This window comes from Heterodontus francisci, chromosome 4 (genome assembly GCF_036365525.1).
Source record: "Heterodontus francisci isolate sHetFra1 chromosome 4, sHetFra1.hap1, whole genome shotgun sequence".
Taxonomy (NCBI): Eukaryota; Metazoa; Chordata; class Chondrichthyes; order Heterodontiformes; family Heterodontidae; genus Heterodontus; species Heterodontus francisci.
In genome coordinates this window covers 109,247,199-109,263,555 of record NC_090374.1, presented here as the reverse complement: position 1 = coordinate 109,263,555, position 16,357 = coordinate 109,247,199, and the positions used below count along the sequence as shown (strand labels likewise).

The 16,357-nt window shown below is 42.9% G+C and overlaps 1 protein-coding gene across 2 annotated transcripts in view; it reads right to left on the bottom strand.

The window, feature by feature from the left end:
• pcsk5b (proprotein convertase subtilisin/kexin type 5b) overlaps window positions 1-16,357 on the bottom strand; it is a 503,063-nt gene that overhangs the window by 39,452 nt on the left and 447,254 nt on the right. For both annotated transcript variants that reach the window (XM_068029979.1, XM_068029980.1), the window contains exons 27-29: window positions 16,001-16,204; window positions 9,381-9,467; window positions 7,401-7,599 (exon numbers count right to left, since the gene is read on the bottom strand). In XM_068029979.1, coding sequence (XP_067886080.1) covers window positions 7,401-7,599; window positions 9,381-9,467; window positions 16,001-16,204 — 490 coding nt within the window. The remainder of the gene's footprint in view (window positions 1-7,400; window positions 7,600-9,380; window positions 9,468-16,000; window positions 16,205-16,357) is intronic.

The window sequence follows — 16,357 nt, the reverse complement described above, 5'->3', positions numbered from 1 at the left end:
ATTGGAGCACTTCTACTTCACTACTGAATAAAGTGTAGATGTAGAATTCTACAGCAGGGTGTGTCCCTTCTGGTTTGCTGAAAACAAACTTCTTGGATGCTGCTTTCTGGGTGTCTCTCTTTCTCTCTCTCCCAAGGCTGCCTTTTAAGGTATGAATGTGTTACATCTTGCCTCCGGGTAGGAGATACTTTGGTCTCTCCCCCATGGTGATCGCACAATGGCCCAGGACTTGGCTACTTCACACCTTCTTTGTTTTAGAAGAATCAATTCAATTCTGGAATATTTTAAGACAGGTGTAGGATGGGTGCATTTGACACCTCTTAGTTTTGAAGATTTTCCTTTGTCCCTGTCAAACAGTTTGAATATACAAAGGCCAAGTCTTTTTCCTTCGGTTGTCATTTTGGAGCACATTGTTCACTTTTTCAAAGAAAGGTCAATCTTTTGAAAAGACAAAGTCAGTTTTGACAACCTTTCAGTTTTTGTCCATAATTTTTAATTGTCACACTTGTGCATATGGCAAAACAGCAGCAAATCAGAACTATGAGTAGTAAGTAGAATACCTTATAAAAAGCCAAAACTGATCAAATCAAATTATTCAAAAGATGCCGTCAACACATTTTGACCACTATTTATTCACATTTTTACTTAGAGGACAAAGCCTCTTTGATATTAATCTGTCAGCTGAAGAGAGGCAACAATTACAGCTGTGCCTACAATTATCAGGCCTATGCAATATGAGTGCAGTGTGGAGAATCTCCCAGGATACATCAATATTATTCTCTCAGTGCAAGAGCTTGAGCCATGTAAAAACAAAAAGCATAACATTGAAAATGCTGAACATTCGAAACAAAAATGGAAATATTAGAAACATTCAGCAGGTTGGGCAGCTCCTGTGGAGAGAACAGATACGTTAACATTTCAGGTGTGAACCCTTCAACAGAACTGGAAGATATTACACATGAGCAACATTTAAAAATAACAGAAATGAGGGAAAAGGGAGGAAGAAACATACAAACATGAGACAAGAAACATTAATATGAGACAATAGGAGGCATAATGAGTGAAATAAAAAAAAGTTAAAGGCAATAATGAGACACAGTGAACATGTGAATAGTGAAGGAGATGAGGAATAAGCAAGGTAGAAATGGAAACACAAAAACTTATCAGCAGCCCAGGAGCCTGATAGAAGAAAAAGTAGATGGACAGCAAGGATACAGACTGCGCTGTGTGTTTCAAGTGAGGCTTCCCACTCAAAGCACCAACCTGATCCTCACCTTCCCTCCACCCCCTGTGAAATGCCAGCACACTGCCAGGAACCCCTGCTGTAAAGAAAGTGGGAGCTACCATCCTGCTCCCACTGTGGAGATCAACAAATCAAAAGAACCGAATTTTCCGAACGACCCCAATACAACAAGTGGATAAATTTCACTTATATAACTTTTATTTTAACAGTCAAACCAAAATCAGCATAAATTAAACATGAGTTAACAGACAAATCATGGTCAATATATATTACAAATTACACATTCACTATCAGATACAACAAAGATAGATCTCACAGATGTACTGGGCAGTCACTCAACATATATTGTACTAATTACAGCCAAAAGATTCTTCAAATATCTGAACTTCCTCAGGTAGATCTCCAGCTCCTGTCTTCCAAGATGCAGCCACCGATTCGAATCCAACAGCAGTTCCCCTTCAACCCAAACTCCACAGGTACAGTCTTCACCCAAAATGGGACATGTCTCTAGAACCTCCTCAGCTCTGCTCACAACAGTCTTGATGGTGTGGATCCACCAGTATTACCTTTATCCGAGTCCTTCAGTGACAACTTTATGCACTGTATGGCTGGGTCTGGTTAATTATCTGCTTTAAGTAGAAACAGCTCCTGGATTCAGCCTTCACTTTCTTCAGCCAGCCAGCACTCCACTACTATGTGATCTGAGCTTGGATGATTCCATGTCCCTTTTATTTGGTTCTAACCAGTTCCTGTTTCCCCAGAACCCTGATGTTTTAGTTTCAGTATCTGTCTTAGTTTTAGCTTTGTTTTCTGTTTCAGTTTCCCTTTCAGTTAGGGTCTCTCTCAAAAAAAACAAGCTTTGAAACCAGGGTCTGCATACCTATCAGAACATTCAACAAGTCATCTTTTCAGACAACAGCTCACACACACTCCGCCACTGATCTCTCAAACTGCAGATTTCATCACACTATAGTTCAGGTCTAACATTGTTAAAGTTAATATTAAAGCCACAGGGCTGAAATGTGCTGATCCTCAAGCCTGATTTGACCCTCATTGGAACAGTATAGAAAGCTAAAGAATATCAGAGTAGAAATGGGAGGGCAGTTGCAATAGCTAGTTATAAGGATCTTGGGGTCACTCTTGTGCACAGAGCAGAGGTGTTCAACAAAGATATCACATAATCGATTGGGGCAGCTGAACAACAGTCTCGATCTTGGTAACCATAAAAGTGAATGAGCTCTTCAGATTTGATAGCAAGTAGAGAGACTGGGGAGATGGGTATAAGGAGGCAATTGGTAGCAGAGAAAAGACGCCTGAGATGATCTTTTTCCTCCAATTGGCAATTTTGGCAGAGGGAGGTGAGACCCAGTAGATCTAGTGGTTGGTTAGGTTGGCATTCTTTCATCTACAAAAGATGATGGACATATAGCAAACAATCCATTTAGGTGGGGTGTCTTCACTTGGTGCACCTATGCTGATGGCTGTGAATGCCACAAGTGCTGCATGTGAAGCTGCCAAGTGATGCTGAGTTGTTTTTTTTGATATTGGCGCCTGTTGCCAAGTTGATGTAACAACTGGTCGTCATGGTAGCTTTTTTATTAGTTTGTGGGAATGTGGGCATCACTGGCTAAGCCAGCATTTATTTCTTATCTCTAATTGCCCTTCAGAAGGTGGTGGTGAGCTGTCTTCTTGAACCATTTCAGTCCTTGTAGTGCATACCAGTCCACAGGATGTGCTGCCATTTCCCTCTTTCACCTGTGAGTGACTCCCAGGGGTGATAGTCAACATTTAGGGCCTTCATGTCACGCTTGCAAGCATCCTTGAAGTGGAGCTTTGGCGCCCCACTGGTCGTCTGGCCCCAGCTACCTCACCACACAGAAGGTCCTTGGATATGCAACCGTCATTCATCCTGTGGACATGTCTGATCCACTGAAGTCGCCTCTGTTTGATTAAGGGCAACGCACTTGGGAGCTTTGCCTTTGCAAGGACAGCTGCATTTGTGATTTTGTCCTGCCAGGATATATTATTTGCCGCTGACAGCGAAGATGGAAATTATTGAGCTTCTTTTCCTGGTAGCTGTAAGTTGCCCATGTTTCACAGCCATACAGCAAGATGCTGAGAACACAGACTTTATAAACAGTCAGCTTGGTCCTAAGGGTCAGCTTGGTGTTATTTCATGCACATTTTGTGAGTTGGCCAAAGGTGGTAGCTGCTTTCCCTATGCATGTATCGAGCTCTGCATCAAGGGACAGATTGTCTGTCACCGTGGGCCCAAGTTGGCAGAATTTGCTAACCACTTCCAGTGGGGTGTTATTTAATGTGATCGGGGCAGAGATGCAACACCTTGTCCCATGACTACAGTTTTCTTGACGCTTATAGTCAAGGAGAACAAGTTACAGGCACGGGAGAGACAGTCTACGAGTCTTCGTAGCTGAGTTTCCGTGTGAGCGACTAGAGCAGCATCATCAGAGTAGAGGAGTTCTCTGATCAGGACACAATGTGTTTTTGTGTTCACTTTCAGCCTTGATAGATTGTAGAGTTTGCCATCTGACCTAGTGTGCAAGTAGATTCCTTTCATATCTACAGGGAAGGTGAAGGTCAGGAGCATGGAGAAGAAGAGCCAAACAGAGTGGGGGCTAGGACACAACCCTGTTTCACTCCATTCTTCATTCCAAAACTGTCAGAAGTGGAGCCATCAAACTGTACAGTGCAGTGCATGTTGTCATGGAAGGAGGGAATGAGACTGAGGAGCTTCAGTGGACAGCCAATTTTTCCCAAAATCTTGTAGAGCTCTGGTAGCAGAGAAAAGACACCTGGGATTATCTTTTTCCTCCAATTGGAAATTTTGGCAGAGTGAGGTGAGACCCAGCAGAGCTTGATGGAATCATCCCAGATCTAGTGATGGATGGTTAAACCAGTTATATATTAGGTGTGTTCAGGTTTGCACTTCTTGGACTTGAAAGAGCATTGATGGGGGTAGAAAACCAAAGGAAAAAGGATGGAAAATACTAAACATTTTGTGGAAGAATAGCGCTTTGAGATTGGAGGTGAGGAAATGGCTGAACAAATCAACAGCTGGAAAGGTATCATGTAAATCGAGGGTGGGCGCCACGAAGTAGAAAATTTCAGAGTGCAGTTATAAGTGACTTGGGGGAGAATTTATTTCAGGAACCAATGCAGAAGCAAGTGGAATTAAAAGGTAGGTAATGAGCGATGCAAAGAAGTGATTGGCGATGAGATGGCCTTGTTGATGATAGAGACCATGGGAATAGAGAGGCCACATGCGAAGCGTATACTGTGTAGGATATGTAACCATGTGTAAGCCTCAGATGAGAATTGTTGTTTTGCAGCATTTCATAACATAGCAAACAGCAATTTAGAGATACAGCACTGAAACAGGCCCTTCGGCCCACCGAGTCTGTGCCAACCATCAACCACCCATTTATACTAACCCTACACTAATTCCATATTCCTACCACATTCCCACCTGTCCCGATATTTCCCTACCACCTACCTATACTAGGGGCAATTTATAATGGCCAATTTACCTACCAACCTGCAAGTCTTTGGCATGTGGGAGGAAACTGGAGCACCCGGAGGAAACCCACGCAGACACAGGGAGAACTTGCAAACTCCACACAGGCAGTACCCAGAATTGAACCCGGGTTGCTGGAGCTGTGAGGCTGCGGTGCTAACCACTGCGCCACTGTGCCGCCATGAAATATGCAATGAAATAATGTCAAGGAAAATACTCAGCCTTCATCATGCTCTGGCAATGTAACAGCATATCTGTAAAATATGCACTGTCAGTTTGCTTACCAATGTAGTTACAACTATTATATAGTTAGGGCGTGCCGCACTATCAGAAGTGCTATCTTTTGGATGAGATGTTAACCTAAGGCGCCATCTGCCCTTCCAGATGGAATAAAGATTCCATGGCACTATTTTGAAGAGGAGCACGGGAGTTCTCCCTGATGTACTGATCAATATTTATTCCCCAACCAACATCACTAAAGCAGATTATCTGGTCATTATCACATAGCTGGATACTAAAGTTCGAGAACACATTAGCCCGAGATAGCAATGAGTGCTGATTAAAATAGAACCCATGAGCACAATGTATTTGAGCACAATATATTTGTCAGGCATTTTGTATTTCTCAGGCTTGTGTCATTCTCATCTTATTGTACACTATAGTTAGAATGTTTTAAACTTCTGTACATAGGCAATCTGTACTTTGATTAAACTCAGAGAAATGAAATCACTGATGGTAATAAGGAAGTACTTTTGGTTAACTAGCTAAGCATCCTTCCATAGCACCTTCCAAACCCACAACCTCTATCACCTAAAATGACAAGGGCAGCAGGTTCATGGGAATACCACCACCTGCAAGTTCCTCTCCAAGCCACAGACCATCTTGACTTGGAACTATATCGCCATTCCTTCACTGTCACTGGGTCAAAATCCTGGAACTCCCTTCCTAACAGCACTGTGGGTGTACCTATACCAGATGGACTCCAGTGGTTCAAGAAGGTGGCTCACCAGCACCTTCTCAAGGGCAATTGGGGATTGGTATGCACTTCAATTCAGCATTTGAACCTGGCTTTGCCAGTGATGCTGACATTTCATGAAAGAATTTTAAAAAGTGTTTGTAAGGAACTTTAGCATAATTTCTTATGATGGTTTAAGAACTCTTCTTAGAAATATGTCTGTTTTTCCTTACATGTTAAAAACTTTATCTACTGAATTAGAAACAAATTCTACATCACTGTGGTTGTTTTATGTTTTCTTTATTTCAAGGCTTGGGGGTGTATTTATATTCCAGCATATATTATTTTGGGGTTCAAATGCTGAATTGAAGTGCATACCAAAAAGCTACAATATGTACCAAATTGTCAAAAATCAAAGTTAGCTGTGGAGTAAATTTTGTACAATTACAACTCACTTGTTTTTTGTGTATTAGATATTTTTTCCACTTTGTCCATACAACTGATGGAATATTGGGTATAGCTGCAGCTTATATCCCACTGTTCTTCCATTGTAACTAGTTCTTTTCATATGTCATACATTAAACCATTGGGTTACAGTTTTACAGAAAAAATAAACTGAACTGCAGAATGTAATCCTGAAATGCTAATGATTATAAAATCCAATGTAACATTAACAAGGAAATCAACGTATTCAGCTATTTTAAAACAGTAGCCTTGGTCATAGACTGAATTCAAGGTTATTTTTCATTTGTCAGCTTTTTGGGGTTATGTTACATTTGTTTGAAGCTGTTCATCAACTTTTCCTAATTTTGTAAGTTTGTGCGACTCTCATGAACATTCAATTTTACACTTGGCAAAAATGGCATGTTAAGTGCACATACTATACTGACCTTCATGCCTCATTTCCCTCTGCCCTCAAAATTCCTGTTTCTTTTAGAGTTAAAGACCAGGGTAAATATTCCAAGTGTGTTTTTTTTAAGCAAAGGCAATTCGTTCACATAGCTCCACTTCAAAGCAGGGCTATGTAGATTATGTCGATTCCCCAGAGGCAAACAGCACTGCTGGCCGTTACCTGTGCGGACCACGTAGGTTTTGTCATTGATATCAATGAGAAATGCTACATAGGCTATGTAGGTAATGGCCAGTGGTGCTGTTTGCCGCTGGGGAATGGGCACGGTCTATGTAGCACTGCTTTGAAGCAGCTCTATATGAACAAGTTTTTAGTTCTACTAGTCCACTAAGCACACAACACACCAGAGACTCATCACTGAAGGGTACAACTACTTTATACTGTATGAGAACACAGTATAAAGTTGTTGTTTTCCCTTACATAGGTATTCTTGTGGATCATCCTGATGAGTGCAAGGTGAAAAGCTTCGGCAACATGTCTCTATTTTCAACAATACTCAAATTCTGTACTACCAAATGACTATTTGTACAAATACTGTTCAGAGAGCTCCTACTATTGGAATTTCAAAGTACCACACTGTTAGTTAACAAACTGAGTTAAAATTAACTATTTCTGAAGAAATTACATAATACTAGAAATTTGCAATGCAGTTTTCTGCTTAATTTGTTATGGCTTCAATAAACAGCAAAGATTTTTCTTTCATTGCACCAAAGTAATTGTGATTGTTAATGATACAGTAATGAAAGGAAACACTTACAATGGACATTCACTTAAACATTTCCCCATATGCAGGTAAAGTGGTCGGTGTCGTACTGTGATGCACTGCTGACAGTTATTCTTGCTTCCTGAACAGGTTTCACAGCCTTCTTCACAGTGCTCACACTTTTCATTGACTAAATTGGCAAATGTTTGTTTCGGGCAGTCCTTGACACAAGTTTCATTGTTCAGGTAGAAACCTAGATATTATAAAAAAGATTCTGAATTATGCTTTTTTTTTGCAATCACGCATACAATTGCAGCAAGGGTTGCAGGATAGCAATTAGGAGTGGAAAGCTCAAGCTGAGTATAGATGATGGAGGCCTTTTTGCCCATCTTAGTTTATCCAGCCAAATACAAAAACAGAAGCCTAAGAGGTATTTTTAACACCCTCTGCCCAAGGGAAACTGGGTGGAAAGGTAATTAGAATTGAGCAGCTCTGTTTGCCACACAATTCCCAGTCTGCAGCAGGTTTAACCCTGTTGTTTTTGCAGGTGGGTAAAGTTCCTGTCTGACCCAGGCATCAATTCGCCAGGGGCAAACAGCTAATCAGGGTATTATGATATACATTAGATCCCAACAGTATTTTAACGGTGTACTGAGTGGGCGAGAAGCAGAGCCCCTAAAAGGTAAGCTTTAAACCAAACTTTTGTGGCCAGGAGGAACAGAAGTGAGAACCTGCTGAGTTCCCTGCCCACCCCCCTACACCCCACCCCACCCCCTCATGGTTTGCCCATGGCAACAGGAAGCCTCTGGGATACCCAGCCTTCATCAGCCACCAGTTAACCCAAATGGTCTTCCATGGAATCTTCTGGGCAGACAGCCTTCAAGTCCCACTGGCTTCCCACCTGGGTGTTAAAATACCCCCTCTACAATCTCTCATCATGCCGTCTAATGGACTTTTGATCAGCTACACCAGTTTGGACCTGTACTCCCTAGTCCTAATGTCATGAAATAATGTTCCAAGTTAACATTGCAGATCCCTCGCCCTCTTGCTCTGTTGAAATTCTGAATTCTAGCGAAAAGGCCTCTGCTCCAAGCCCCTCTCTCCTACCCCCACTTTTCCCAGATTACACAATTTCTGTGCCAAAGAACAGGTGGAATTTTGGAGCTATGGTTTTCATATTTGCAATCACAATGTTCTTTGAATAAACTATAAAACAATCACTAAAACAGATCCACAGCAATGTGGTTGACTCTTAAATGTCCTCTGAAATGAAAAGAGATTCAGTTCAAGGGCAATTAGGGATGGGCAATAAATGCTGCCCACATCCCATGAACGAATAAAAAAAAAGCCATTTTTTACTTTGTGTGTTATTGTCTGCTATACCACCATATGTATTGTGGCACATAATTTTATGTTGTCTTCCTTTTGAGAAAGCAAATGAAACATTATTGTTTGGATGGATGGATTTAATCTAATAAATTTATCTAGTCCAATAGCATAGACTGAAACTCTTATCTTCCTGATGGCTGCAAGGTTCTCATGTAAAGTGCATTGATCAATCTCAGCTTAGTTCCTAATGGGGACGTGTCTAAGGACAAATACGGTGCAAATTGCCACCAAATTGATTGTTCTACTCACACAGGACATAAGGATTACTGATGTGGCAAAGGGAAAAGTCATAATTAGGAATATGCCTCTGTGCTTAGGATTAAGGTGCATTGCAGTGATAAAGGGAACCTGACCTGGGAATACTTGTTGTTGACAGCAGATACCAAAAATAGAAAGTATTCCATTTCCCAAGCACTTGATAAGCCAACAAAAATACCAGAAAAAAAATGGCAACATCTACTGATTATAAAGTGGCAAGAATCTTGCTGTATGTATGACTCCAAAAGAAAGGAGCTACTGTATTAGTGGATTCTGCTGCTAACATCTTGCCCGAGGAAGATTACTGTTTTAATAATAATTAGCAGTGAGGCCAATTGCTGATGAGATTGTTTGTTTACAGCAAAATGCAATCTTCAAGTTTGTTACCTGAAGGACAGCTGGTGCATTCATTCCATCCTGCTCCAGTGCACGTCTTGCACAATTCATCACAGGGAAAACAGGAGCTTTCTGTAGCTAAATGGAAATTCAAGCAATTGTTAGCACTTCTCCCAGTACAGTGAGATGAGGTAGTCTTTAATCATTGCAATTTCATTTGTGTACATGACAAAACCATTTACACAGGACAGATTTTTCTCTGGGCCACAATGGCAGTGGAATGTTGGTTGGAGAGGACATTGTTGCCCATATCCCTGACCTTCTCTGATTTTCTGGAGTCGGGGTAATATTCATAATTTTGTTGCGGCTTGGTGGCATGTTTACAGTCGGCAGATTGCCTGATTTAGGTGGCCATGGAGTGTTGGGGGGGGGGGGGGTGCGGTTGGTGGGGAGCAGGTAGTCAAGTAAAATGGCAGCATATCATGGCCAGTGCCTCCAGCAGAAGAAACAACTTAATTTTTTTTTTAAGTCTCTTGCATTGCCGGTGCAATCAACTACTCTGTGACCAACTGCAGTGTAATTTACTGCACCTCCAACAAGCTCACTTCTCCGATATGTCATCAGTTGGCAGAGAACTGGCAGAAAGTCTCTGATCTGATTTCCTTCCTCCCCCTATTGGGGAGGTAAAAAAAATGGCAGAGAAAACTTTTTCCCAGGAACGTATGTTCTTTATTTAAGTACCATTATGTCATATAAAGAATCCATTGTACCATTTTTATATATTCATTGTGGGACAAATTTTTTCCTCCCAGTTACTGCTGTACAAATTTAGTGCTCTATATCTGGCTAGGCCCAGGTAAACTAGAATGTCCTGTCCTGACCCATTTACATGAGCCATTGGTCTCTGGCAAACACCCAGCCCCTGGCAGGACCTAGTAGTGACAAAAATGGGAGGTAATTCACATTTTGTTGTCGTTTTTCAGGCCATCTGCATTAGAAACTTCAGATTGCTGTTGGAAGGTTTGAAAATCTGTTTGGTAAATGCACAACAAATTTCCTAACTTAGCTTGGATCTCCTCTTCAACCTGCTGCTGGATACCATCAGACACCCTGGTCTGAGGGCTTCTCAGCATAAGCTCAATGTCAGTTTTATGGGACACTCATGTACCCAATTGCCAATATTGTAAACCTGTTTAACCATCCCATCACCATAGCTGCATGAGAAAGATGGAAGGCCAAGCTTGTCCCCTTTCCTTGTGAGTGTTGATCTGGCTACACCCTACTAGGGAACCTCAGAGGTCACAGAAATGAGTAAAGTGAGTGAGGAATATGTTCCCTGGGAGCAATGGTCAGGAATGTTGGCTGCTATATGCTATGTTTGTGCAAAACAATTCAATCGTCAGTGGCACCTCTGTCTCCCTGTGGAAATGAGAATCATCAGCACTTTTAAATCACTTTAGTAAAAGTGGTCTCCTGAACCAGACTACTGAATTCTGGGAAAACCAAAAGGGTTCATACTGGAATTCTGTGAGGACTGATCAAAGACTCATTGAAACTGACAACTATTCCTAATTAAAGACAGAGATTAGATCGAGATGTTTATCAAGAATGCAAACCCACTAAGGATCCCGAAAAGAAAAAATAAATGACTAACTGATGTACCACCTTATCTGAGTAAGTAACACTATAACAAGTAAAAGAGACGAGTGGAAAACTCTTGATATTGTAGCTTAGGAGCAGGAATGAGGAAGAGAGTGGAGCATTTGAAGAACAGATTGGCATCTGTCAACTAATTCAAAGTTGATTATTATAAGTCCCTGTCAAAACTGAATGACCCATTGGAATAAATTCATGATATATCGCTTTGAACAAATAATAACAGATGTAGAAAGGCGGCTTTACTTTCTAAAATTAAAGGTAAAAATGATTGTGCGCTTGACAACCAACTCAGAATGTTTTGCAAGGACTGTTAAAGAAGGTTAGGAAGAGTTTAAGAAGCAGGTCTTCCAAGTGAAGGATGTGTTAAGAGTGAAAGTTGGAAAGATAAAAGAGGTTATATGTTCAATCTGACATAAGTAAAGTTATAAAGTGTATCATACTGTTACTTAACAGCTCATGTCTCGGAGGACAGAGAAATATAAGATTACAATAATAAAGAGAAAGAACAAATGTGCAAGGTTATTTAAAGCCAGGATGAGAAGAGTACCAAAGAAAAAAGGACAATGACCAGATAAGCACAGGGCGGCACAGTGGCGCAGTGGTTAGCACTGCAGCCTCACAGCTCCAGCGACCCGGGTTCAATTCTGGGTACTGCCTGTGTGGAGTTTGCAAGTTCTCCCTGTGTCTGCGTGGGTTTCCTCCGGGTGCTCCGGTTTCCTCCCATATGCCAAAGACTTGCAGGTTGATAGGTTAATTGGCCATTATAAATTGCCCCTAGTATAGGTAGGTGGTGGGGAAATATAGGGACAGGTGGGGATGTGGTAGGAATATGGGAATAATGTAGGATTAGTATAAATGGGTGGTTGATGGTCGGCACAGACTCGGTGGGCCGAAGGGCCTGTTTCAGTGCTGTATCTCTAAACTAAACTATATGGGGACTCGACACAAGCATCCTCAGAAGTGGAGCTGAACACCCTGGAGGTGCTTAAACAGTCAATGCTGCAACAGCCAATCATCTAGATAGACCAGGTTGTACATTCGAGACTATAAGAGGATAGTGGAATAGCCTAAATGTTCCCAGCTAGAAGTTACTGGTGCTATATTGAAAATAAATTGTAAGCACAGCATTGCTAATAGTAAAGTAATCCTGGACACCGAACATAACTGTTATGCTTTATTATGCAGCTGTGATGCCTTCCACCATAAAATAACCGGTTGACAGTCAGTGTCTATACTTACAAATGGACAATTGGTACTTCAGGCAAAGGTCAGAGGGCTGCTAGTGCTCATTTTTAAATTTTTTTTTATTCATTCATGGGATGTGGGTGTCGCTGGCCAGGCCAGCATTTATTGCCCATCCCTAATTGCCCTTGAGAAGGTGGTGGTGAGCTGCCTTCTTGAACCACTGCAGTCCATGTGGGGTAGGTATACCCACAGTGCTGTTAGGAAGGGAGTTCCAGGATTTTGACCCAGCGACAGTGAAGGAACGGCAATATAGTTCCAAGTCAGGATGGTGTGTGACTTGGAGGGGAACTTGCAGGTGGTGCTGTTCCCATGCATTTGCTGCCCTTGTCCTTCTAGTTGGTAGAGGTCGCGGGTTTGGAAGGTGCTGTCTAAGGAGCCTTGGTGCATTGCTGCAGTGCACCTTGTAGATGGTACACACTGCTGCCACTGTGTGTCAGTGGTGGAGGGAGTAAATGTTTGTAGATGGGGTGCCGATCAAGCGGGCTGCTTTGTCCTGGATGGTGTCGAGCTTCTTGAGTTTTGTTGAAGCTGCACCCATCCACACAAGTGGAAAGTATTCCAACACACTCCTGACTTGTGCCTTGCAAATGGTGGACAGGCTTTGGGGAGTCAGGAGATGAGTTACTCGCCTCAGGATTCCTAGCCTCTGACCTGCTCTTGTAGCCACGGTATTTATATGGCTATTCCAGTTCAGTTTCTGGTCAATGGTAGCCCCTAGGATGTTGATAATGGGGCATTCAATGATGATAATGCCATTGAATGTCAAGGAGGGATGGTTAGATTCTCTCTTATTGGAGATGGTCATTGCCTGGCACTTGTGTGGCGCAAATGTTACTTGCCACTTATCAGTCCAAGCCTGGATATGGTCCAAGTCTTGCTGCATTTTTGCAAGGACTGCTTCAGTATCCGAGGAGTCACGCATGGTGCTGAACATTGTGCAATCATCAGCGAACATCCCCACTTCTGACCTTATGATTGAAGGAAGGTCATTGATGAAGAAGCTGAAGATGGTTGGGCCAAGGACACTACCCTGAGGAACTCCTGCAGTGATATCCTGGAGCTCAGATGATTGGCTTTCAATAACCACAACCATCTTTCTTTGCATTAGGTATGACTCCAGCCAGCGGAGGGTTTCCCCCGATTCCCATTGACCTCAGTTTTGCTGGGGCTCCTTGATGCCATACTCGGTCAAATGCTGCCTTGATGTCAAGGACAGTCACTCTCACCTCACCCCTGGAGTCAGCTCTTTTGTCCATGTTTGAACCAAGGTTGTAATGAGGTCAGGAGCTGAGTGGCCCAGGCAGAACCCAAACTGAGCGTCACTGAGCAGGTTATTGCTAAGCAAGTGCCGCTTGATGGCACTGTTGATGACACCTTCCATCCCTTTACTGATGATTGAGAGTAGGCTGATGGGGGCGGTAATTGGCCGGGTTAGACTTGTCCTGCTTTTTGTGTACAGGACATACCTGGACAATTTTCCACATTGCAGGGTAGATGCCAGTATTGTAGCTGTACTGGAACAGCTAGGCAAGGGGCGCGGCAAGTTCTGGAGCACAGGTCTTCAGTACTATTGCCGGAATATTGTCAGGGCCCATTGCCTTTGCAGTATCCAGTGCCTTCAGTCGTTTCTTGATATCATGCAAAGTGAATCGAATTGGCTGAAGTCTGGCATCTGTGATGCTGGGGACTTCAGGAGGAGGCCGAGATGGATCATCAACTTGGCACTTCTGGCTGAAGATTTTTGCAAAAGCTTCAGCCTTATCTTTAACACTGACGTGCTGGGCTCCCCCATTATTGAGGATGGGGATATTTGTAGTGCCACCTCCTCCAGTTAGTTGTTTAATTGTCCACCACCATTCAGGGCTGGATGTGGCAGGACTGCAGAGCTTAGATCTGATCCGTCGGTTATGGGATCGCATGGCTCTGTCTATCTCATGTTGCTTACGCAGTTTGGCATGCATATAGTCCTGTGTTGTAGTTTGTCCAGGTTGACACCTCATTTTGAGGTATGCCTGGTGCTGCTCCTGGCATGCCCTCCTGCACTCTTCATTGAACCAGGGTTGGTCTCCTGGCTTGATGGTAATGGTAGAGTGGGGGATATGCTGGACCATGAGGTTGAGTACAATTCCGCTGCTGCTGATGGCCCACAGTGCCTCATGGATGCCCAGTTTTGCATTGCTAGATCTGTCCGAAATCTATACCATTTAGCATGGTGGTAGTGCCACACAACACGAAGGAGGGTATCCTCAATGTGAAGGCGGGACTTTGTCTCCACAACGACTGTGCGGTGGTCACTCCTACCAATACTGTCATGGACAGATGCAGCTGCGGCAGGCAGATTGGTGAGAACGAGGCCAAGTATATTTTTCCCACCTGTTGGTTCCCTCACGACCTGCTGCATACCCAGTCTAGCAGCTATGTCCTTTAGGACTCGGCCAGCTCGGTCAGAAGTGGTGCTACCGAGCCACTCTTGGTGATGGACATTGAAGTCCCCCACCCAGAGTACATTCTGTGCCCTTGCCACCCTCGGTGCTTCCTCCATGGAGGAGTACTGACTCATCAGCTGAGGGAGGGCAGTAGGTGGTAATCAGTAGGAGGGTACCTTGCCCATGTTTGACCTGATGCCATGAGACTTCATGGGGTCCGGAGTCGATGTTGAGGACTCCCAGGGCAACTCTCTCCCTACTGTAGACCACTGTGCCGCCACCTCTGCTGGGTCTGTCCTGCGGTGGGACAGGGCATACCCAGGGATAGTGATTGCAGTGTCTGGGACATTGTCTGTCAGGTATGATTCCATGAGTATGACTATGTCAGGCTGTTGCTCGACTAGTCTGTGGGATAGCTCTCCCAACTTTGGCACAAGCCCCCAGATGTTAGTAAGGAGGACTTTGCAGGGTTGACAGGACTGGGTTTGCCGTTGTTGTTTCCGGTGCCTAGGTCGATGCCAGGTGGTCCTTCCGGTTTCATTCCTTTTTATTGACTTCGTAGTGGTTAAATACAACTGAGTGGCTTTCTAGGCCATTTCAGAGGGTATGTAAGAGTTAACCACATTGCTGTGGGTCTGGAGTCACATGTAGGCCAGACCAGGTAAGGGCAGCAGATTTTCTTCCCTAAAGGGCATTCATGAACCAAATGGGTTTTTATAACAATCGACAATGGTTTCATGGCAGTCATTCGACTAGCTTTTTAATTACAGATTTATTAATTGAATTCAAATTCCACCTTCTGCTGTGGTGGGATTTGATCTCATGTCCCCAGAGCAATACCCTGGGCCTCTGAGTTACTAGTCCAGTGACAATACCACTACGCCACCGCCTCCCCATGATTGCAGAAGAGGAGAGAACATTGGATGGGTCTGAGGGACTCATTTATCTGCAGGCTATCCTGGAGGATTCTTGTTGCAGTTTTGCTATGTCTAAACACTGGTGCATTCCTGTGCCAGCAACACTATAAGCATATAAGAATAGCTTATCAACAAGAATTTTGTTGGTTTGAAGCAAAAATATCCTGACACAACTGAATTTTCAATAATAAGTTGTTTAGTACAACTTTTTTCCTAACATTTATTGAGATGTACTGCTCTATAATCTTACTTAGTTGCGGACCCCAATTCTTCCCACTTGTGTCCATCCAGTCATTTGTACTTCAACAAATGTTACTTACATCTCAAGCTGAAAATAGGATTCACATCTAGGTTTAATCTATTTCCTCTCCACTGTTTAACAATAAATGAAAGTGACACTTTGATTGTAGTACATCTGACTCACCATTCCAGTAATTTCCTTCTGAGCAGGATACTGAAGATCGCAGGTTACATCTCCCATTATTAAGCAGTTGTGCATTTGCACAGGAATCACAATTATAAAAGCTGGGACCGTGGCAGGTATCGCAGGTGGGGTGACAAATATCACAAGCAGCACTATATTCATTACCGTAGTAACCGCTTGGGCAAGCACTTACACATTCAGTCTCTGAAATAACACAAAGTTATATTTTTTTGGTTATTAAAGGAACAATTTTCAAATGTATTTCCTCTACAGAATAGATTTAAATATAAATCATTCGGAACTGAGGATTGCAAAGTGTTTCTTATTGCAGTCAGCGGTGTAACAGTCTACAATTTT